Below are 23,620 nucleotides of genomic sequence, written 5' to 3'. Positions count from 1 at the left end.
TACTAGTGTGACTTTCTTTAAAACATCATCAGCAAACATATAGTTCTTGAATGGTTCTTATTCCCAAACTGAGTCTCTTTTATGGCCTGCTGCCATTGTAGATTTTCCTTTCTAGTGAGAGACAGGGCCACCCAGAGGATTCAGGGGGCCTGGGGCAAAGCAGGGGAGCTGCGGTGCTTGTACTCACCCGGCGGCGGTCCGGGTCTTCAGTAGCATTTTGGAGGCAAGGGGCCCTTCAGTCCCTCCGCGTCTTCGGTAGCACTGAAGGGCCCCCCGCTGCTGAAATGCCGCCGAAGACCCGGAGCGCTGCCAGCCCAGGGCTCGCTGGGCATTTTGGCGGCGGGGGGCCCTTCAGTCACTCCGCGTCTTCGGCAGCACTGAAGGGCCCCCCCCACCACTGAAATGCCGGCCGAAGACCCAGACCACTGCCAGATCAGGGCTCGCGGGGGCCCCTGTGGGGCCTGGGGAAAATTGCCCCACTTGCCCCCCCACCCTTCCTGGTGAGAGAGTGCTGTGGTAGATCTCAAATCAATGAAGGCTACACTCAGAAAGACCTCAAGACTTCTGGAATATGCTGCTCAAACAATTTCACTTTTGTTTCTACTGCCTGTCCCTCCCTTCTCACATTTCTCTCCAGTCTTCTTCTCCTTGTCCAGATCTATTCCGCCCCCAACAATCTTCTGTTCATTGAACTTTTTGAAATTTTGCACTTTTACACACATTTGCAGAGGGACAGTAGGGTTGAGGTCTGTTATTTCTCACCTCTGTGTATGCATTTATTTATTTATTTAAAAACATTTTTTGCTGTTAACACGCATGTTATCTCTGGAGACACAAATCCACAGTTTGAGAACGGCAAAACTAAGCATCTCTGATGGTATTTTCTAGACTAAGGACTGAGTCCCATGGGGTAGATAGAAAGATTAACCTAAATAATCTATACAGAAGCCCCTGGAGCTCCATATCTAATCCATGACCTATTGGAACTCATTTACAAAACTTCTCTTAAACATTATATGAATATATTGTCTCATACTATAGAAATAGAATTTAATCTCTATTCCATGATGCGATATCTTTGAGCTATAATGTGTCTTAATTAAAATGATCTTTAGATAGGTTTTTTCCTCAAAAGGCATTTTATCCACCCTGGTTCCCTCCTTCCCCCACTCTTCTTTCAGATGATCCTCTGTGTCGCAGGCTAGAAACCAGAACCCAGATCAAATCCTGGCTCTAGTCAGATGGGAGGCCAGGGGTCAGAGAACTGGCCAAGCATATGCAGCTGTAAAAGGAAGCTTCTTCCCTGGTGGTCTGTGGCTTGGAGCTCATGAAAGTGATGGGCTAATAGCACAAGCAAACTTCCCCCACCCAGCTCTGCCCATGTACCTAATTCCCGATCTGCTCCAACCCTGCTAGTCCAGTCCTGAGTCCCCCAACCGCTCTGCCAGTGCATCTCCTTCTAGGCCAGCCAGACACCTGCTCCCTGCCAATGCACCTGAACCCTAGCCAGTCATTCCCCTACTGTGAAGCTGCAGAATGTCCCCTGGACTGAGACAAGCAGGGACAATTCTTGTGATGTGCATGTGGGAAATGTCCATGAGAGCGTAGTCTGATACCACCAAATTCATCGCACTTGTGGCATAAGCATGATGTGACCCTTCCCAGCAAATCCAGAAGTGAAGGGCAGGCCTGCTTACACCTGGCACTGTGCGCTTCAGTTTTAATTAAAATCATGTTTTGCAGTTATAGCTCCTTTCATTGCAACATCTGAAAGCGCTTTACAATGCATTAAGCCTTACCGTGTTCCACAGAGGTGGAAAACTTACTCAACCTGCAGAGGGGCTGGGTGCTGCTGTCTGATCCCGCTGAAGTTAGAGGGATCTCAGAGCAGTCAGCCCTTAAGTGATCTCCCCAAGGTCATAACACTGTCAGAGCTGGGAACAGAACCCAGGAGTCCTGACTCCCAGAGCCCATCACCAACCAAGAGGTGACAGCAATAAGATCTTACCTTTCCAAAATATTGCAATGACTCTCTCTTCATTAGGGTTCAATCCTGAGCTTTTCCTGTCATTGTGTCTTATTTTACAATTTTAAGTGTTGGGTGTAAATATTTCATATAGATTTTATATCACATGAGTGTCTGTCAGACCCTCACACCCTTTCTTCTGCTCCATGTATCAACCCCCCTGGACTATAGCATTCTGCAAAGGCCTCCAACTCACCTCACCAGGCTCCCCGCGCCGTGGTCTCATGTTGAATTGCTTTGTCCTAGCTTCGGTAGGCTTGCTATTTAAAGCCTCTGGTGTGGTCTGTGAGGAGTCCATCCAGACTGCTAGTAACAGTGCGCATTAGCACAATGCAAGGGTTTGTGGGTTACTCTCAGTGAGTGCTTTTAATTTGGTCTCTTGCACCTTTTAGCAGCTCTGCAATGAACAAAGCTTCTCCCTCTGAAGAATCACTATGTTAGGATCTGATCTGTTACTTATGGCAACCCACAGCGTTTGACGGGTGTCAGGAACGGCCACGTTGTGGTGTGCTGGCTGCTAATGTAATTATGTAGCTTTAAATAACTGGTGAGGTTCTTGTTTTGGCAGCCTGTATTCATTTCTGAACATTTAGCAGAGGTGGAAAAGACTAGTAGTGGGTATCTTTGTAACCAGAGGCATGGAGCTGGTACTCGCACAAGCTTTGGTTGTCCATGTGTATCTTCCAGATGCATGGCTGGTCCTGGCGATCTGTGCATAAGATACTTCTATGGGAATGTTGCCCTGTTGGCTAGAACAGAGGAGTGGGAGTCGTGACTCCTAGGTTCTATTCCAGCTCAGGCTCTGAATTGCTGTATGACCTGGGGCAAATCTGTTAACACCCCCGTGCCTCAGTTTCCCATTGGTATAATATTTCCCTACTGCACAGGGGTGTTGTCAGGTTGAAGTGCTTTGAGAGCTTTGGGTAAAACATGCCATGCAATTGGTTGGTAATCTGAACAAACGTGACATGCGTTTGCAGGCGTTTTACCCTAATATACGGAGTGACAGACCGTCAGTGCTATGCTGTTTACACAACTAGGGGCTACGTTCAAAACACTTGTTCTCCTGCATATCTGATCTATGCTGGATTCTCCCTTGCCCTATGCCTTCTACCATCATTTGCACCAGTACAAAGAACTTGGATTGGAAAGCCTCCAGTGTGCACTTGTGTAAATGACTCTACAGGCAACAGAGATCTGGACCCATCCTTTTTGAACCCTACTGCTGCTTTTTTACATGAAATGTAAGAGCAGAGGTAGAAATGGTTTGAGTGTTTTCCAGCTGGCAGGGGTGTTGCCCCATGCACGGAGTGGGACAGACTGGGATTGTGGAGCCATAGAACCTGGGTTCTGTCTCCTGTGAGTGGCTTAGCTGTCAGCTGTTTTTCACTGCCTTGCAGCTGTGGATTGGTTAGACCGGACACACAATAGTCTTCCAGGACAGTGTGAGATTCATATGGCTGTACTGGAAGGGCGAGTTTCCCACTCCCCGAATCCCTGGCAAGTGTGGGAATAGGGAGAGCTGGGTGGAGAGTAAAAGGCCTGCTTGCTTCCTGTGATTGAACGCAGTGCCCTGGGCTCCTGGGGCAGGAGAGAAAAGACAAGACTGAGACTGTCTTTGCTGGGAGCGTGGAACCCCTACGCTGACCTTATTCTTGAGACTTGGTCGCGGGGCGGTAGCTGAGATCTAAGCTCCTGTGCAGGCTAGCTGTACATGTCTGTGTATTCATAGCAACCGGGGCACGATGGACATGAAAGCATCTGGGACAAAGGGGAGGGAGACAGAAGAGGCATCAGATGTAAGGTTTGACTTTGTCTAGCTCTGAGCAGGGGTCTGTCTTGTATCTGAACTCACCAACTTTTACCCTGAGGCCTGATCTAATTTTCTGGGGAGCAGGCCCCGTTCCCCTGACGAAAGTGAGGTTTTTCTCTCCTCCTGCTCCGTCCCCAGACTTGCTGGTTGAATGTGACCTTCCCTTTCTGTCCGGCCTGCATTCTTTGCACCACTCCCCTCTTTTCCCCGCCTGCTCTAGACCTTGGCAGGGATGACAATAAAGGTCAGCGAGCCCGGGGAATTCGAGTCACATGGCAGGACTGTCTATTTTAGCTGCAGCACCTGCTTGCCATACCTTTTGCGAGGAAAAAGAATCAAAAGCGCAGGACGGAGAGGTGACGTGGAAAGGTCAGCGGCAGGGAAGGGCGGGGGGGAGGCGTTCTCTTTCACGACAGGTGGACTGGCTGTTAACAATGGCTTGGATAATCACATTTAAATGGGAGCAGGCTCCGTGGAATAGCCCTGCATTCCTCTGTGCCCTTGATATCCTGTGTCCCCTGTGACTGCATTGTCCCGTTGAGGCTTGGCATACCTCTCAGCTCCTGCCAATCAAGGACAATGACCTGCACAAGTCGCTTGAGTTGGGTGGCTCCTCTTGTTTTCAGATGTTGTTGTAGGCAAATGACATTCTTCCCCTGCCTCGATAACGTCTATTGGATTGTTAGCACAGTAGCTCCTAGAGACCCTAACTGAGGCCTTGTCTACATAGGAAAATTGCGTCAGTTTAATTTAAATGGATGCAGTTACGCTGGTGCAAAGTCCTGTGTAGATTCTCTTATTTTGGTTTAACTCAAGCTAGTTAGGAATGGGTTTAAGCTAAATGGAAAAACCCACTCTTATACCGGAATAAGTGTCCACTTGGGAGTTAGACTGGAATAACCACAGTATACTGGTATAACCAGCAAAACTTTCCCACATAGACAAGAACTAAGTGATGTGCCCAAGGTGGAGGCTGTTGAAGAGCCAGGAATTGAACCCCCATCTCCTGAGTCTCCATCCAGTGCCTTATCCTTAATGGCAGCCTTCTCCAAAGAAGAATTGATTTATTTAATTTAGTTGATTATCTAAACTTGGAACTTCCCAGGAAAGCGGAGATGCTTTATTATAGACTGTTAATTTTACAGAGCCAGCAGTGTGCGAGGCACCTCACAGATGGGAAGTGCTGTGTGCGAAGCATTCTCTTCATTTTACAAATGCAGAAACTGAGGCAGTGGAAAATTATGACTAGCCTAAGGCTCTAGAGGGATTTGGGATTAGAACCCTGGGCTGCCTTGCTCCCAGACTGCTGCTTGGACGACTAGCCGTGGTATTTTGAAGGAAAGGACTGATACTGTGGCAGGCTAAAGCACTGTGGCTCCTGGATTCTTTTCCAAGCTCTGACACAGACTCACTGTGCAGCCTTGGGCAAATCACTTTCCACCAAAGCTCCTTGCCTCAGTTTCCCCATCTGTAAAATGGGGGATATGGACTGACCTTGGAAGAGGATGGAGAGTTTCATTAATGTTTGTGAAGCATTGAGAGCACTCCTGGAGTATTACTTATCCTGTGAGACACTTTGTTGTTGCTCAAGCCCAGAGGTGGAGAGAAGAAATATCCCTGCTGCTCCTGTGGACACTCTGGGAGTTTGGGGAAGATTGTGAAAGTCCTTATCTAATGCCTTCCTCCCTCCACGTGGCCTGTGTGGCTTCAGGAGAGATGGCTTTAAAGGTGTAACACACTGTGCTGCAAAATCTGTGCTGCACCAAGTGGCATGTCAGATGAGTGGATAACAGCCTACTATCCCTACTAGCTAACGTGATTATTCTTCCAGCTCAAATGTTAGAGGCCTATGCTATGGCATTGGAGGACCTGGGTTTTGTCCCTAGTGATGGTCACGGATGGTGGGGAGTTTCAAAAGGCAAACATAACAGCTCTGTGAATCTCTCTGCCTTGTGTTCTCTCTTCCCAGGGTCCCGGTGGAAATCGATGACGAACCAAGAGAAGCAGCCATATTATGAGGAGCAGGCGCGGCTGAGCCGGCAGCACCTGGAGAAGTATCCTGACTACAAATACAAGCCGCGGCCAAAGCGCACCTGCATTGTGGAGGGGAAGCGGCTGCGCGTGGGCGAGTACAAGGCACTGATGAGGAACAGACGGCAAGACACCAGGCAGGGCTACTTGATAGCGTGAGGCTCCCATCTCTTTTGGTCCCTGTATGCCTGCTTTTCCCCGCTCGCCCCTCCGCCTGAAAAAGTGCCTTTTTCTGTAGCTGCCAGCTGCTGAATTGCAATGAACACTGGGGTGGAACACAGGGCATAGCAGTGCTGCGCAGAAGTTTAGGACAGGAAGTGAAGAGCAATACTGCATCCTGTTGAAATCGCAGTGGGGGTTAGATCAACAGAACATGATTAGCAGTGTCAATATATGTCCAGGGCATGGGGATCCTTGGGATCTCCCAGTAGTCATTGTGTTACATACCTTGGCCACTAAGAACTTATTTTGGGTGTAGTGTGAGGATGGAACCCCACATCCTCATGCCCTAGAAGCACCACTGGTTGGAAAGGAGACTCTTCATTAGCTGTTAGCACTTACGGGTTCTATGACACACAGATGAGCCTATTCAGTAGAGGGTAGTGGGGCACAGACATGCTAGCCAGTTCATTGCACTATATCTATCAGTATATACGGTAGCTGAGAGAAAGGCGGTTATTCAAAGGGACTAGGGGCCAGAAAGACCAAAAGGAAGAGAGAATCCCCAGTAAGGCTGGTCAGTAATTTCCCCTTAAAACTGTTTTTAATGGAAAACAAGAGTTTTCAATTACATGACATTTTTTATGAAAAGTTTCTGCTTTCCAAGAAACATTTTGGATTTTTCGTCAAAAACCAGAACACTTGAAAACTGACACATTTTGGTTCAAAAATGCCACTGTGGTGCCTCATGGGAGATGTAGTTCAGTTTCCCCTATGAGCTGGGCTCCTCAGCTGGACTACATCTCCCATGAGGCAACTGCCTCCCTCACCATGAGGAGAGACCAGGGTGCATCATGGCAGATGTTGTTGTCCAAAGAGGGAGCCCAACCTACAAAAGAAAATGGGGTCATGAGACACCAGAACTACAACTCCCATGAGACACTGTGGCAGCCTTTCCTAGCGGAAATTTTTCTGTGTTTGGCCAAAGTATTTCTGTTTTGGGGTTTTCCACTGAAAACTCTAATCTTCTGGTGAAAATTTCAACAAGCCTAATTTTTTTGTTTTCATTTTCATCGGAATTTTCCAAGGGAGGGTGGGAGTCCATTTCCCAACCAGCTGTAATGCCCAGGGACGGTGACTGTGGTCTCCTGCTTTGCAGGCCCCAGAGCAGTCAGATGCAAGCCTCTTCATCGGATGTCCTGTACCAGAGGCCGATGGGCATGCAGCTGGCTCCGCCACTGGTGGAGCACTATCTGCCCCGCAGCATGGACCCCAACATGCCCGTCATCGTCAACACACGCAGCCTCAAGTCGCAAGAGGGTGACGGTGGGGAGGATGGGCACTCAGTGGCGGATGGCGAGATGTACCGGTACAGCGAGGACGAGGACTCCGAGGGCGAGGACAAGAGCGATGGGGAGCTGGTGGTGCTCACAGACTGAGCAGACTGTGGGGGCAGGGTGGGGCGCGCATGTGTGAAGTGGGGAGCAGAAGCAGATTTTGCAGCATTCCCCCACGTGGGGCTGGAACTGAAGACCTGACTGAATGGGGAGGAGGTGGGAATGGGGGCTTAGGGAGAACTGCCATCACAGCATGGCTCCCTGATCTATGACTAGACTCGGGGTCGCTGGCGAACCCCTCTGCGTGCAGAGCTCTTTGCAGCAGGGCCGCCCTGGTCTCCCCCCCCCCCCCCCCCGAATGGCCTGGCATGCAGGGCTGTGCTGGATGGGTATAGTGGTGTGCAGGGGACAATGGGAAGTGTGCGTGCCAACGCACGAGGCATGGGGGTAGCCCCTGGCTCATTCGCATGCCCAGAAGGAAGAGGTGCCAGCCCCACTGTGCAGTGCATCTGCCCAAGCAGCAACGGAGATGCTGCTTGGCATGAGTGGGTCCTGGCCACCCAGCTGACACCTGGATATTTCCTTGTGGCACAGAAGTGGGAGGTGCCTGGCCCCTCAGCATGGGGGCAGAGCAATCTCAAGGCTGAGTGAAAGCCAGCTAAAGGAGAAGGGGATGCAGATCTAGGATGGTGGAGCTGTGAACGTGGGGAGAGTGGGGAGCTACTGTTCAGCGGATCCAGAAGCTGCCCCCTGTGGAATCCAGCTTTCTCCCTCCAGAGGTTGCAGTGGCATCGATTACTGGCTCCCTCCCGTGCAGTCCTCTCACCAGCATGAGTGACAGGAGGTTTAAAGACTGGCTTGCAGGAGAGGTGCTGCATGGTTAGCTGGATGTGGAGGAGCCCAACTCCCCTCGGCGGAGCCGTGTTGAGCACGGAGCTTTCCCCCACTCCCTCTTATCCTTAGCCACCAAGGTCCCCCCGGAGTCCCCCACTTCGGTGGGGATGGGCGCCACTCCTCCCGGCTCCCTGCTGGCTAGGGAACAAACCCGCTTCATGGAAGCCCCCTCTCTAGGACTGCAGATCCAGGCCCGCTTGGGGCATGGAGCAGTTGGTGGAGGGTCCCAAGTGAGCTACAAACAGCCCATATGGGAAACGCCTGCCAAGACTTTCCTGCCGTTGAGCTAACATGACGTGGGGATGGGGAAAAAGGGTTGGAAAACATAACCCACCCCAGTATTACAAATGTATTTGCCTCTGGGCAGCCCCGGCTCTGCGGGGGTTAAATAAGGAAAGACCCCAGTGGCTGGGCAGACCTTTGTCCCTTGTCTTTCCCCACCCCCCCATCCTGGCCCTGTTGTGCAGCCAGCTGAGGAGAATCCTCACCTGTTCGAGGTGCTGCCAACTGCAGGGGCTGCAGCAGCAGCAACACAGTCGCCACCATTCAGCCAGGCTCTCTGGGGCCTTTTCATTTCTCCGAAACAAATGTCTGGGTGGAACACTTGTTCCTCATTCAGTCCATGTGCCAGCCTGTCCCGCCCCCGCTCCTTCGCTCGGGACTGTCTTTCTCTCATGCTCCCCCTTGCTCGCTGAACCCTGCCAGTAAATTCCCATGGAGCCATTTTTAGCTCTTGACTAGCATGAGTAAGAGCCAAGGTCTCCGAGGAGCCTTTTATCCCCCTGACAGCTCTGGCCCAGTTTGTAAATAAAGCTGCTGCCTGTTCCCTTGCAGCGGCATGGTGGGGCATTCTGCTGCAGAGGGCTCAGCTCCCGGCATGGGACAGGCACGGAGCCCCGGCCTGTCCTAGCGGCACTGCATTGGCTACCGGTGCCTGTACCAGACGGGGACCCTTGGGTTGGGATTCCCCTGCAGCTTTGCAAATCCATTTGAGCCAACAGACTTTGCCAGCCACTGTTGCAACCGAACGTGCCAGCTGTGCTCCCTTCACCACCCCAAGCAAATCCTCCTGGGTGGAGTGTGCATGGTACAGGCTACGCCTCAGGGCTGGAAACCAGGTCCTAGTGTGGGACCCTGGCTCTCCCTGGTGGCAGGAGCTGAAACAGCATCCAGAACAAGCCAGCTGCCCCCAGGCAGGGAGCTAGTCCTGGCTTGCAGGAAGGAGAGGTCCATTCTGACAGCTGGGATCCTACTCACCTGCAGATTCCTTTCCCTAGCATGGCTCAGGCTGCAGTGGGAGTGAAGCCCCCCAGCAGCTCAGGTGGCTGCTAACAGCAAGAGCTGCTGGGCGTCCCCCTAGCCTGTGCTGGGGACGGCGGCGAGGGGAGGTGGTCCTCTGTGGGTGCTTATGTTCTCCATCCCCTCCCCGATCTGGCCTTAGGGCTGCTGTGCAAAGACTTCCCCTCAGGTTGTCTAGATCACGTTATGGAGGGGGTTTTGCTCTGCGTACAAACCTCTGGACACTGGCGTCCCAGCTGGTGGCTGCTAGAGGAATGCAGCCTGGGAGCTTGATCGGGAACACGCGGCCGGTGGAGAAGAGCTGCCCCAGGTCATTTTGGTGTAACTGGTTGCCTGTATGGAGCGACCACTGACACAGGCAGGCCTGGGTTAAACAGGGTGAGTCCCTGAATCTCCGGGGTAGGCATGGCAGCAACTGGGTGACCTGACTTGTTGGCTCGATTCTGCATCTAGTTTAAGAACTGTGCGCCAGAGCCTCAGCTGGTCGAAATCAGCATTGCTGTCCTGAAGCCGATGGACTTCTGCTGAGTTACACCAGCTGAGGATCTGGTCCTCTTTCTTCTTCTTCTTTTCTCACCTGCTGCTGTCCATATTTCAACCGCTGTCACCTATGCGCAGCACTCCCCTTGCGGCCTGGGGCGTGGGCCCCTTTTCTGGCTTGGTCTTGGTTCCTCGCAACCTCTAATCTCATGCGGTTTGTTTTGCTTGCTCCTGTGTCAGTGCAACAACTTCCAGGCTGGGGGCATCCCCAGGCTGAGCGAGGTGTCTCCTTCCTAAAAGACTGCACAGGTCAGCAATGCTGGGAGGAAGAGGGCTTCTCTAGAGCTCTGTCTAGTAATGCTCTGTATTGATATGGGGTCCCAGCACCCTGAGGTAGGCGCAGCACGGGTTGCTGCATCAGAAATTGGTGTGTGTGTATGTGAGACAGAGTGAATAGTGGTCCCCAGATTAGGGGCAAAAATGAACTGTTGGGAACTGAGGGAACGTGTGTGTGCGTGTAGGCTGAACCTCAGGATACCCTCAAAGGCCCGGTGGCATATCTGCCCTACCCCCTATAGCCCCTTCAGCCCCCACCCAGCCGGTGCTGGCCTTTCCATGGCAGGGCTCCGCTCCTGTAAGGGTTCTTTTCTCTGTTATTTATTACCCCTGTCCCTCCTGTGGTGTCCTTGACAAGCCCCTGGGGTCTAGGTTAGTGGGGTTAGGGGGGAAGGGATGGGAGGAAGGGGACTGTACAGGCAGGAGTGCGTTGGAAGTAGGAATCACCCCCCGATTTGTAAATCTGCCCCGGGTGTGCCCAGGCGACCAGTTTTTTTATGACTGTAAATATAGATAGAGCTTTATTTTGTTTATAAGACACCGAGTAACTTAACCTGTATATTTCACATACTTGTTTACAAGGGTGGGGTTTTGGTTTTTGTTTTCCCTCTCTTGGCACAATAAAGAGGATGTTTTGGAGCAGAGATCTGGGCTCTTCTGCTTTGGGAAACAGATCACAGTCGGGGAGAGGGACGCAGCTTCTCTTCTTCCCTCTCCCCCCCCCCCCCCCCCCATTCTCCTTCACTTTCGTCCTTCCCGATGCTTTTTCTTTCCTGCTGTGGCGTCGCTTGTCTCACTTTCAGCACTCTCTTCACTGCACCCTCCACCCCTTGTCTAGATTGGTCGTCAGCACCAGGATCAACCCCACGACCTTTGGCTGTAAAAGCACCTGTCTCCACTCCCTGAGCTCCATAGCTGACACTGGCTGGTAAATATCGACATGGTCCGGGACAGAGAGACTCGTGCGTCAGCGCAGGTGACATCATTGCAATGTCCTGTCCTTGTGTGTCTCCTGCTAGCTATTCCTACCTCTTGCCTGCCTACCTCATTCTCCTTTTCTCCCCACCTGTCACCCTCGTATCAAGCCTCTGGCTGCAGGCTCACCGCAGGTCGCTGGCTGAGAAATTGGTGTCCTGCTGCCCCCTTGGGTGGCAGTGGGTATCCGAGGGTGCCCTTGTGCTGATGAATCTGAGAGGGGTCTGCTCCAAATGTCACCAGTCTGCCCAGCATCTGGATGTGATGACCCTATCCAGGGAGCTTCTGTCCCTTGTAGCAGATGCCTGATGCGGTGGAGCCAAGGAACCTAAACATTTTGTGCTGTGGCCCCCTTCAGAAATTCATGTTGTTGCTCACCCAGAGGTTGTTAATAAACGGAATCGGTCCTCACACTCTGCCCACACCAGGGCGTGCCCCACAGTTTGAAACTCAGGGCTGAGTGTGCAAGCCAAACGTTATCACCCCCTGCCCTCTAGTGGCAGTGGGGGGAACTGCTGCAGTTTACTAAATTTCACTTGTTTCTACTTGTGTGTGTGTGTGACTGGAACACAAGCTGGGTCTGAAAAATGAAAGTGAATGATAAGGAGGGGTGTCGGGGGGGGGGGAAGCATTACCCAGTGTTTAATTCTCTTGGGCACAAGGGCTTGTGTTTCTCTTGGTTTTTACATCACACCATGGGCAATTAATCCAGCTGCTTCTCAGCCTGATTTCTTTAGAAGTCTTTCTTGGGGGTTGAGAGAGCAGGGACTGGTCTCCTTTCGGACTCGTGAGCCACATGGCCTAGAAGACGCAGCAGCTGAAGGGAAGTCGGTGTGGAATAACAGCGAGGAAAGGGGGCGGGCACGGAGTCCCTGGCAAGGAGGGAGAGAATGCAGGACCCTGGTATAGGGAGAAGGGGGAATGGGGTCCCACATAATCCCTGGCAAGGGAGGGAACCCTGGTATGGGAGAAAGGGGGTGCAGGGGCACACAGAGCCCCTGACTTGGCTGGGAGGTTGATGGGGAAGCACAGAGCCTCTGGTATGAGAGGGAGAATGGAGGGGTCTGGCATGGGTGAAGAGGCCACGGAGGCATGAAGAACCTCTGCTAAGGCTAGGGTGACCAGATGTCCCGATTTTATAGGGACAGTCCTGATTTTTGAGTCATTTTCTTATATAGGCTCCTATTACCTCCCACCCCCGTCCCGATTTTTCACACTTGCTGTCTGGTTACCCTAGCTAGGGAGGAGGTGGGTAAGGGAGGTTGTAGAGAGGTAGAGGGGTTGTGGAGATGTAGGGGGGTGGGAGGGACATAGGGAAAGGGTAAGGGAGAATGAAAGTCCTAGTACATGCAATGCACTAGCCCCAGCCTGTGTGAGCCCCAGAGGAGGTGTCAGTGTGAAACAATCTTCGTATTAAAGCTTTTTACGTGCATATAAATGTCGGTGGAAATTCTGGTCCCTGGGCAGAGTGGAGCTGAGTCACTGCAGAGTCTTTTGCTTTCGCTGCTGCTGTTGACCTATGAACTGGGCTCAGCAGGTCTTTATTTGGAAAGAAAGTAATTTGTGGAAAGGTGATCCCTGCTCCTCACCCAGCCCCAAAAGCCAGTGTGGCATATCCACCTCTTCCTAAGTAATATCTGCTGTTCTCAGTGGGGCCAAATTCAGCATTGCCCACTCTCACAACTGTGGCCTGAGTCTCTATTCCTCTTTCTGCCACTGGCCTGCTGGGTGACCTTGCACCAGATTGACAAAGGGGACTTGTGAATTCCCAGCTCTGAGCTGCCCCTCCCACCAGGCCATGAAGAGAGAGAGTGAGGTATTCACAGAAAGCAGCAAGCTGCGCAGGGAGCCCCTGAGGTAAGCCTGCAGGAAACAGGGAGGAGGGGGCAGGAGCCTAACGCTGGCCCAACGAGAGCCACCGCAAGCCACCAGGGGTTGTCAGCTAGGAAGGGGCTCCTGGAGTTCTGTGACTGACCCAGCCTGTGTCCTAGGAGTAGCGAGGCCCACCTTGCTATTGCCACCTGCCCAGTGGTTAGGCCACTTGCATGAGAGGTGGGAGACTGTTTTCCAATGCCTGCTCTGGCTGATTTCCAGCAGGGATTTTGAACCTAGATTTCCTGCTTCTCAGGAGAATGCCCTAGCCCCCCGGTGAGAGGGTATCAGGGTAGGCCTCTCCTGGGGAAACTGTTCCACTTTTTATAAATAATAAAAGAGCTATTGGGCCAGAGCAAGAGAGAGGGCAGCTCTAGCCCAGTGGTTGGGGCACTCTGGGGGCTCTGAAGGAGTCAGCTTTCATTCCTTGCCCCAATTCCCTGCATACAAAACGCCAGCTCCAAACCAGGGATATGGGGACGGGTGTCCCTCCTTGGAGGAAAGAGGCCTAGCTGCTGGGACGAGGGGTGGAGCTGCCTACACAAGAATTCAAACATCCAGCTATATTCTGGGCATGGTAGATGTGCTCTGAACACTTAGCGTGAGAGCCCCAGCACCAAGAAACTCCGTGGGATCAGGAAGGCGGCTTGATGCACCCTGAGCAGTAGGGCTAGGGAGGCAGTTAATCTCTCTGGCCCAACATGTTACTTTGTTAAAGCTAGGCGAGACAGGGACGGGGCGTATCCTGAAGGTTGATGGCTAGTACGTAGCCCTAATATCAGGGATTCAGAAGTGGGGTTTTCGTCCTCCCAGGTGAGTGTCCTGAAGTGTGGGGTGGAGAGAGGTGTGTGCATTAAAAACTCCTACTGTCAGCTCCATGCACTCACCTACGTGGTGGGCCCCACCGGTAAACAGTGAACTCAAGAATCCTGGGGCGCTCAGCCAGGAGCTCGGCAGCATCAAGACCTAGGTGGCTTCACACGTCCCTAGGCAAGGACTTGACCCTGACTCAGATACCTCACAGCTCAGAGGCCCCCGCTACTGGGCTACAGAGTCAAACTGTTTCTCATGTTCTCTCTGGCCTATATATATATATATATGTGTGTGTGTGTGTGTGTGTTCATTTAATACCAAGTGGAACACATTCAACAGGAGGGACTGAGGGGGCCTTGCTCTGGGTTACCCTGGAGCCTTTTACTTTGAGCTCTGTGCTGAAAGGTGGAGGACCTGGCTTCAAGTCCCTGGTCCAAAGCAGGAATATAAACATAGGCTTCCCATAGCTCAGGTGAGGGACCTGGCTGCAAAAAGTCTAATGTCCAGTTCTCTTTTGAACAGGCACAAAAGCTCTGTGCACACATGTACACACCTAGCATGAGAGTCCTGCCGGCCCTGGGCACCACGCACCAGGCTACAGGCACCACTGCACACTCCTACGTGTGGACGTTTAAGGAGGGACCTGAACCTGAGTGAAGGAAGGGCTGAGCTGTGGGCCACAAAAAACGCTAACGGGCAGCTGTATTTTGTGCAGGGCAGACACACTCTGAACACAATCCTTACGGTGAAAACCTCGCTAGGGTTTCAACCCAGAGCAACTTGGCATAATCAGGACACATAACGAAACACGGGGCGGGACCTGAAGTGGCCAGATCAATCTCACAGGCAAGGCAAGCACCTAGCCCAGTGCATGGTCCATTGTACAGTGGACCAGGAGCAGTTGCTGCACCTGGGGGAGGCCCTAGCTCACCCTATGGGTAGTGTAGCGGAGCACAGCTGCTTTCTGTTGCCTCAGACGTATTTAATTATTTACACACAAAGTGGCACTGCTTCGCAAGGAATGTGACTTCCCCTATAGGCTTGTGGGTAGGCTTTGCAGTGGGGGTGTGGGGGCCCAGGGTGAAGCCCTACTCCAAATTAGGGGTGTGCAGGTGGGCGTTCCCCAGCCAAGGCAAGTGTCCCATCCCTGGAGCTGTTTGGTGGAGGAGCAGGGCTGCCTGCTGCCAAAAGCTCTAATGGGGGCTCTATTTTATGCTGGGCAGAAAAAGCTCTGCAATGCCTCCAAAGCCCTGCCAGGGTTCTGGCGCCAAAGTCTAGAAGAGACACATCACACACATGCTGAGAAGCGAACACCAGGCCTGGAACCTGAAGCTTAGTTAGCCTAGCTGGGCGTGCTGACCACTGGTCTAGACCATGACTTGGTTAAGCAGTATCTCTGGCCCAACACATGGTTAACGACAGCTACTAACAGCTTCAACAGGAATGATTGAGCATTTTCACTAAGAGAGGGCTCTAGCTTGTGGGTTAAGGCCCAGCCCTGGACTGTAGACACATAGCTGGTTCAAATCCCTCCCATTGACATTGGGGGTGCTTTCCTCACAGGCTGTAAGAGTGGCCACTGTGCCAGCTATTGAAGTATTTTTACCAGACAACTAGATTTTGGGCATATCAGCCCCACTCTGAATCCACTTACCTCATTTGAGCACCTCACCAAGTCCTGGCACTGAGCAACGCAGCACCAGTAGGATACACACACGGAGCCATACTGGTTTGGGCAGGTCACGTCAACCTCTCCATGCTTCAGCTTGCCCCTGCGTAAGCTGGAAATAATCATGTTCACAGAGGGGTTGTGAGGCTTCATTATCAAATGGACTTGGCTTCAAGAGGCTGTGGCAGAGTGACACAATGGTACTGGGAAAGAGCCGTGGCACCCTGCTTCCCTAAGTCCCTGAGCCAGAGTCTCTGCTAGCGTCAGTCAGCAGCATCCCAGTGCCATTAATAGAGCTACACGGATTGACCCTTGCTGAGCCGCTGACCTGGTCGCTGTACGTTCACTTGCACGTGGCATTCTCCTTCAGTTCACTCCCTGCCCTGTGCTGCTGTGTTTCCTTGCTGGGTGTCAGACGACCAGGGCAGGCTGCTCCCTCGCAGTGGGTGGCTGCATTTCTGCAGAGGTGCGGTCGTTCCAGTGTACAGGGGCTGACCCTGCTCTTCCTGGAGTCCTCTGCAAAGCTCCCACTGACATCACTGAGCTGATCAGCGGGGCCAAAATAAGGGCTGAGGCTAAACTGAGGCCATGTGCACCAAGGCCTTGCAGCATGGACATTACATCACCCTGGCGTCAGCAAAGAGCTGCCATGAGACAGAGTTACCCTCCCTTACACACACTCACTTGCCCTGGTGTCTCTTGCCTGCACCCCTTACTCAACGCCACTGAACTTGGCTCTCAGCCTTTCACAGCCATGGAGAGGAAAGGTGCCGTATGAATGTGAGACATGCCTGGTATTGCTGCTGCATGGAGCATGCCATGGCTAGGAACCCTCTGTTACCTAGTGCAGGGGGGAGGGGGGTGTCTTCAGAGGAGCCTAAGGGAGTTAGGTGCATTTCAATTGGATCCAGAGCCAGCCTTAGGATTTATGGGGGCCTTACGAAGTAGTATTAAACTGGTGCCCTTATGCCCGCCGACAGCCTGGGCTCACATGTGTATGTGAAAAAAGGGTGGCCTTTGGAAGGCTTTGATAAAAAAAAAAAAAAAAAAAAAAAAAAAAAAAAAAGAAAAACCGATATGTCTGAAGATCCAAGCATTTAAGGCTAAAGATGAACGCTCAGCTTGTGCATCTAAAAAGCTATGCAAGGCTTTTTTTTTTTTAGCCATGTGGTTTGTTTGTTTTTTTAAATAATCTTCAGCAATACACAACTAAAATAGTTTTAAAGCACATTTTAAACTAAGAGCCTGTAGACTAACATGTTCTGAGTAAATATTCCAGTAACACACAACTGTTTGTGTCAATAAATTCAGAAACTGACAGTCTATACCTGGGGTTTGGCAAATGCCTGTTAAATGGCTTCATTACCACTTGACCGGCTCTTTCGGTGTTGACCTAATAGGGCTGGCAGGCTTTTTCACTTCTAAGTACTAGATCCCCTCCAGAGGAAGGTTTCAGAATGGTAGATCCCCCCCGGAGGAAGACTCACCAGGCTGCAGCAGCCAGCTGTGCTGGGAGCCTGCAGGAAGGGTCAGAACAGGGATAGGAAGAGGTGCGGGGGGGGGGGGGAAGAGGCGGTAGACCCTAAGACCCAAGGAGTGCCCCAAATTTTCTGGTGCCCTATGCGGCTGTGTATGCTTAAGAACAGCCCTGACTGGGTGCCTGCCTACCCTAGATACTGCCTATTTCAGGTCTATCCTTGCTGTAGCTCTCTGACCTGCCTTCTGCCTGCCTGCCTGCTGAGTGGCACATAAGGGCATCGCTGCGGGGAATAGCCAAGCCAGGACATGGCTGCATAGCGCACACATGGCCCCAACCATGACACCCAACAGAACCTGGTGCACAATCAGGGAGCCAAAAGCAGATCGTTCCCAGGAGGCTGAATGGGAAAGCATATCACTGCTCTGCAACAATGCTGCTCTTTATTAAAGTCCTGGTACAGCAAGTCCTGGTCAGCTCTAGGAACTGGAAGGGCCAAGAACTTGCTGGTTGTAAACACCATAACGTGGCAGGGCTCAGAGCTGTTGAAGATGAAAGATCCCGGTTAGAGTGAGTGCAGGACTGTGCGATGAGTGCCAAGCCAGGTGCCCCTGTTTACAGCACTTCATTCCCTTCCATGCTTGTTTGAACTCAAGATTTGGGGGTGGCAGTTTTGTACCACCAGGTTAAAACCCAGAGAAAACAGTCATCCCATCATGCCCTGTGAAGCAAACTTGCTGGGTTTTGCCCAGCTCTGCCGATCTCCTAGAGGGGCCCTCTAGGGGCAGGAGAGTGGTGTTGCACAATCCTTCCCCCTTGGCTGGCTGGAATAGGAGCCCTGTACCTTTAAAATCCCTTCTCCCCAGCAGGAAGGAATTGCACCTGGTGATAGTCAGTGGAATGCCCCCTGCCAAGGCAGATGGAGCCTTGACATTGCAGGACTAGCTAGAGAACTGTGACCTGAGGCTTGCAGAGGCTCTCAATACAGTAGGTGCATGTTTAGGGAGGGGTGGGCTCTGTTAAAATTGGACCTGCTGGGTGCTGTGCATATTTGAAAACCTTTCTCTGATTTAGGCCCTTAAATGGACGTTGAGCTCCTCTGGAAACCTGTCCCTGAGAGGGGAGGCCGAGGTCTTGAAAATCTGGCCCTTGGAGGAATAATAATAACAAAGATGTAAATGTATTTCACTTTTCTATTGGAGCTGCATCCAGCCACCATAGTTAGGATATCGGCCTGTTGTAGACTGGCATTGTTTCATTGAGTTCAATGGAGCTGTGTTCATTTACACTAGCAGAGGACCTGGTTCATTCTAGTTCTGTTTGCTGGAGTGCTGGCTTTTTCTCCTAGGGCTCTGGCCAGGCCTAGCCCCTAATTATTGCTCAGCACCGTTGTGAGCGATGGCAAGGGTTTGTAAAGGTGAAATCTCTCCCCTTCCGTCCATCAGAGAAGCTGAAGTGAATAGACCTGACTAGCAATGTAATCTCCTGGGTGGACGAGGACTCCTTCTGGCTGCTAAGCACCCTGCAAGAGCTCATCCTCGCCAAGAACAGGCTGATGGCGCTGCTCACATTGCCCAGCTGCATTGTGCGGCTCGATGCCCGGCTCAACAGGATCTAGAGCTCTGGTGTCAGACCTGAAGGCTTCAGGGTGAGTCTGTGCCGCAAGATTCCAAAAGGGGACCCTACATGTCACAGCTTCTGTTCCACCCGGCCTCTGCTAACTTGAGTTCTATAACCCTGGGCTTAATCTGCAGTGTAGACATACCCTTGGTCAATCCAAACTGTCCTTTCCCTCCTGCACAGTGCCAAAAGACTGCTGCTGGCTACAGTCTGGTGTGAACTCTGGCAGAAATCTGGGAGGGGCATGTGACCCTGCATACCCCTCCCTCCATGTGTTACCTCGGGAAGACAAGGTGCCAGTTACTAGGAGAGGCGGGTCCAGCCAGGCATGGAGGGCAGAGAGTGCTAGGCAGGGAGGGGAGGGTTTGTCAGTCAGCGCCCCCCACCCCCCATGTGAGAGAGGTGTACAGGAGTGCATGTGTGACACCTCTGTGTGTGTGTGTGTGTGAGTGAGAGAGAGAGGATGTAGGGTGTTAGTGTCACCCCTCCCCATGTGAACTCTAAAGCCTTAAAGCTAAGGTAAATAAAAATAATCCAACTATGCAGTATTTCTTTTTAACTGGGGCTCAGTCAACTTGATGTTAATTTGAACATTTGTACGCTTGATTGCTGTTGCACTTGCTTGAATAAGAGTAATTTTACCAGGTGTCCCATATTCAGCATCGGGAAATATGGGCATCCTACAAAGGGCTGAATAGAGGGGCCAGTTAGGCTCAGAGCCAGCAAAGATGGAACCATCCAACTTTAGCTGTATTTTCGCCAGCGTTCACTTTCACCCCACTAGAGGGTGCAACAGAATGTGTCAAAATCCACCCATCCCTGTGCCTTGCTCACCTAATCTCTGCTCCTTGTCTCCCTTCTGCTTTGCCTTATCATTTAAACCCATTGTCTACATCAGGGGTAGGCAACCTATGGCACGTGTACTGAAGGCCGCAGGCAAGCTGCTTTTCAGTGGCACTCACACTGCCCGGGTCCTGGCCACTGGTCCGGGGGGCTCTGCATTTTAATTTAATTTAAATGAAGCTTCTGAAATATTTCAAAAACCTTATTTACTTTACATACAACAATAGGTTAGTTATATGTTATAGACTTATAGAAAGAGACCTTCTAAAAACATTAAAATGTATTACTGGCACGCGACACCTTAAATGAGAGTGAATAAATGAAGACTCGGCACAGCACTTCTGAAAGGTTGCTGACCCCTGGTCTACATAAATGAGATTGATGCAATTTCTCCTTCCTAATAAAGAGAGTGGACTTGAGCAGGCAGCTCAGCCGATGCCTCCTGTTAAAATTGTTCCACTTTAATTAAACATTAATTGGAGTACAAGAAAAGTGGCCCTCAGAAGTTCTTGATACTCTTAGTAGTGCAAGTGCTTAGTGGGGAGTCTGAGGAGTTTGGTTCAATTCCAGTGTCTGCCCTCTGTGAAGAGGGATTTCCACAAGGTGCTCACTGAAACTTTTCATGTTGAAGCAATGCTACTTTAATTCAATAGTAATTGGGCCAAACGAAAAGCACAGTATAAGCCCTTTGTAGCCTAGTGGTGAGGGTGCTCTGCTGGGATGCTGGAGTCCTTGGTTCTAGTCACTTCTTGGGCTACTGAGAGGAAAGCTGCCTAGTTGGGAGGGTGCTCAGCTTTCATTTTGAAGCTGTTCCACTTTATTTCCATAGTAATTAGGTCAAATGAAGAATCTAGAGCAAGAAGCCCTCTATAGCCTAGTGGTGAGGGAGCTCTGCTGGGATGCTGGAATCTTTGGTTCAATTCTTCTTCAGGGCCTGAGATGGAAGACATCTTTGAAGAAGGCTCTGCTGTCTGAGCAGTGGCTTTTACTTATTTTTTTAGTGGCTCCGCCCGCCCCCCCCCCAGCAAAAACTGAATCACTCTTTTGCCCCCGCTGGTCAGACACCCACCCAGGCTGTAGGAGATCCCAGTTCCAATCCCTTCTCTGCGAAGGGACTGGAACGAGGACCTCCTACATCCCAGGGACCACCCCTCCTCCCTCCACCCCCCTCCCAGCCCCAGCCCCACCCCTCCCACCAACCCCCTTCCCCTCCCCTCCAACCCCCTAAGAGGTGAGAGACCCCTGTTCAAGCCTCCTCCTTTTGCCTGGAAGACAAGGGCCTCCTGCAAAGGAGAGGGGACTTAAACAGGAATTTCCCACCTCACTGGTCACCTGGGAGATAGGACAGCCTCATTCCAACCCCTTCTTAAAGGGCAGAGGCAGGATTTGAACCAGAAATCTCAGGGATCTCCCACTTCCTGAGCAAGCACCCAACCACTGGACTACAGAGTGATCATAGGCCTCAGGCTGCCCCAATGAATAGTTAAGTAAAGTGGACCAGTTTCAACAGAAAAGCTTAAGGATGCTCCCTTTTCAAAGGGCACTCCCACCTTTCCTAGCTGTTTGAAGGATGTGAACCCAGGTCTCCTGCATGTCTGGTAGGCAGCCTAACCACTTGACTACACACAGCTTCTTGTTTTCTATTTGGCCCAGCTAAGAGTTAAGTAAAGTGGAATAGTTTCAACAGGTAAACTAGAGGGAGCTCCCTTTTCAAAGAGTAACTCAGCACCCACAGGATGCATGCAGCCACACTGCTAGGAACACAGGGTGGGATTTGAACCTGCCTCACACACACCCCAGGCCAACACCCAACCCACCAGGCTAGAAAGGGATTCAAGCACTGGCTCTGTTGTCTATCACTAGTCCCAGATTTAGTCAATTAATGATGCCTATAGAGTGGAACAGCTTCAACAGGAGAGGCTTTAACTAGTGGCTTCTCTGTAGCCTTGTGGTTTGGCTCTAGGTCTAAGAGTGTGAAAAATGCTAGTTTGAGACTGAGTTAACCTCAGAGATACATTGGTGGTGGTCTGCCCTGGTCAGGGTGGTGCTGCGAGCAGTCTAAGATGTAATCCCTTTTGTGTCAGGAAGAAAAGCTCTAATCTAAACACACAATCCAGAGGTGAGGGCACTGCCCAGCCTCAACAACCTCTCACACCCACACCCACCACCATTTAACACGGCACAGACTTGAACCTAACACTCAGCCAGCCCGGCAGAGTGCTCAGACCACAGAGCTAGAGGGTGCTCTCTGGCCCAACTCATTGTTAACTATGGCTACTAAGTGCAACAGCTTCAGCAGATGAGATTGAGGTACTCTGCTTAGAAAACAGACCCAATAGTGGGACGAGGGTAGAGCCTGATTCAAGTCACTGTTCCCTCTCAAGGGGTTCTGAGTTGGGGGGGGGGGGGGGGAGTCTGCCCCTGTTGTCTGACTGGTGTAGTGTGCTGCTGTCTACAACGTTTCTACTATGTGACCATAGTTTGTGCACAGAAAATATTCTCTAAAGAAACCTAACTAGTTTGAAAAGCTCACTAGCTACTCAGAACTCATCATCAGCAGGACACATGCACCTTTAGCACTGGAAATCTGTGATGTGATAGGCTACAGCAGCACTCAAACACACCTCATTTCACTCTCTGGCCCAATACATATTTAATTATTTCAATACAAAGTGCAACAACTTCACAAGGAGTGGTTGAGACGGTCCAGCTGTGGTTGGCTGTGCACCTGGGGTGTGGGAAGCCCAGGTTTGAGGTGCTGCTCACAAACCAGCATTTGCTGGTGGCCTTCCTCACAGTGTGGCCAGTTGCTGGAGGTCTGGCAGTGCTTGCTGTGGAAAGTCAAATGCACCACCTATTTTGTACTGGGCCAGAAAAGCTTTGCAGAGACATTCCTAGCTTGAGAAGCTTGTCAGCTCTGGTACTAAGGGCACAGGCAGCTTTCAGCAGAAACCAAGACAGAAAGTTGAACCTGATACTCGTACAGCACAGCTGAGTGCTTAGACCACAGGGTTAGAGTACTCTACTTAGACTGGCTGTCTGGCCCCACACACAGTTAACTATGGCTACACAGAGGAGCAGCTTCAGCAGAAGAGCTTGAGAGCCCTTAGACTCTCTAGTGTGTTGGTTAAGGCCCATGCATGGGGTGTGAGAAAACCTAGTTCAAGTCTATGCTGGGGGGGCTTGTCCCTAACCCAGGCAGGGTGGAGTGCCTTAACTGGTGGAGTGTAAAGGTGACAGAAGTACTGTGCACTAAAACATTCTTAATAACCTGAAACTCTTATTTTAGGCACAGCAGATCCCCTCAGAGAACACAGCCACCATCATAGGAAGGATTACAGCCTGCTTCACTGACCCCCCAGGCAAATACCCCCACCAGGGGGCTAGAAAGGCACTCAAGCAGATCTCCCTTTGTTCTCTCTCTAGCCCAGTGCATAGGTAATTAGTCAAAAATATGAAGTGGAATAGCTTCAACAGGAGAGACTGAGAGCCCCTACCTGTGGGTTCCCCTGTAGCCGGGTGGTGAAGCTACGCACCCAAGGAGGGGGTAAGATCCAGGTTTGAGGCTGTGATAGGATGATGGTGTTGCTAGATCACAGAATCATAGGACTGGAAGGGACTTGAGAAGTCATCTAGTCCAGCCCCCTGCACTCATGGCAGGACTAAGTATTATCTAGACCATCCCTGGCAGGTGTTTGTCCAACCTGCTCTTAAAAATCTCCAATAGTGGAGATTCACAACCTCCCTAGGAAATTTATTCCAGTGCTTAACCCCCCTGACAATCCAACCTAAACCTCCCTTGCTGCAATTTAAGCCCATTGCTTCTTGTCCTGTCCTCAGAGGTTAAGAACAATAATTTTTCTCCCTCCTCCTTGTAACAACCTGTTATGTACTTGAAAACTGTTATGTCCGCTCTCAGTCTTCTCTTCTCCAGACTAAACAAACCCAGTTTTTTTCAATCTTCCCTCCTAGGTCA

General features: G+C 51.3%; 1 protein-coding gene across 10 annotated transcripts in view; it reads left to right on the top strand.

Annotated features, from left to right (window-relative positions):
- The window catches only part of SOX13 (SRY-box transcription factor 13), a 90,503-nt gene extending 79,484 nt beyond the window's left edge, over positions 1–11,019 (top strand). For 9 of the 10 annotated variants that reach the window (XM_050952293.1, XM_050952290.1, XM_050952291.1 and 6 more), the window contains 2 exons: positions 5,809–6,025; positions 7,189–11,019. In XM_050952293.1, coding sequence (XP_050808250.1) covers positions 5,809–6,025; positions 7,189–7,468 — 497 coding nt within the window. In that variant the 3' untranslated portion in view covers positions 7,469–11,019. The remainder of the gene's footprint in view (positions 1–5,808; positions 6,026–7,188) is intronic. The other variant, XM_050952297.1, reaches the window with a different exon arrangement.
- The last annotated feature ends 12,601 nt before the right edge of the window (positions 11,020–23,620 follow it).

The sequence above is a fragment of the Gopherus flavomarginatus genome, chromosome 5 (genome assembly GCF_025201925.1).
Source record: "Gopherus flavomarginatus isolate rGopFla2 chromosome 5, rGopFla2.mat.asm, whole genome shotgun sequence".
NCBI classification, from domain to species: domain Eukaryota; kingdom Metazoa; phylum Chordata; order Testudines; family Testudinidae; genus Gopherus; species Gopherus flavomarginatus.
The sequence above is the reverse complement of the archived record's forward strand: the minus strand, read 5'-3'. Positions and strand labels throughout refer to the sequence as shown.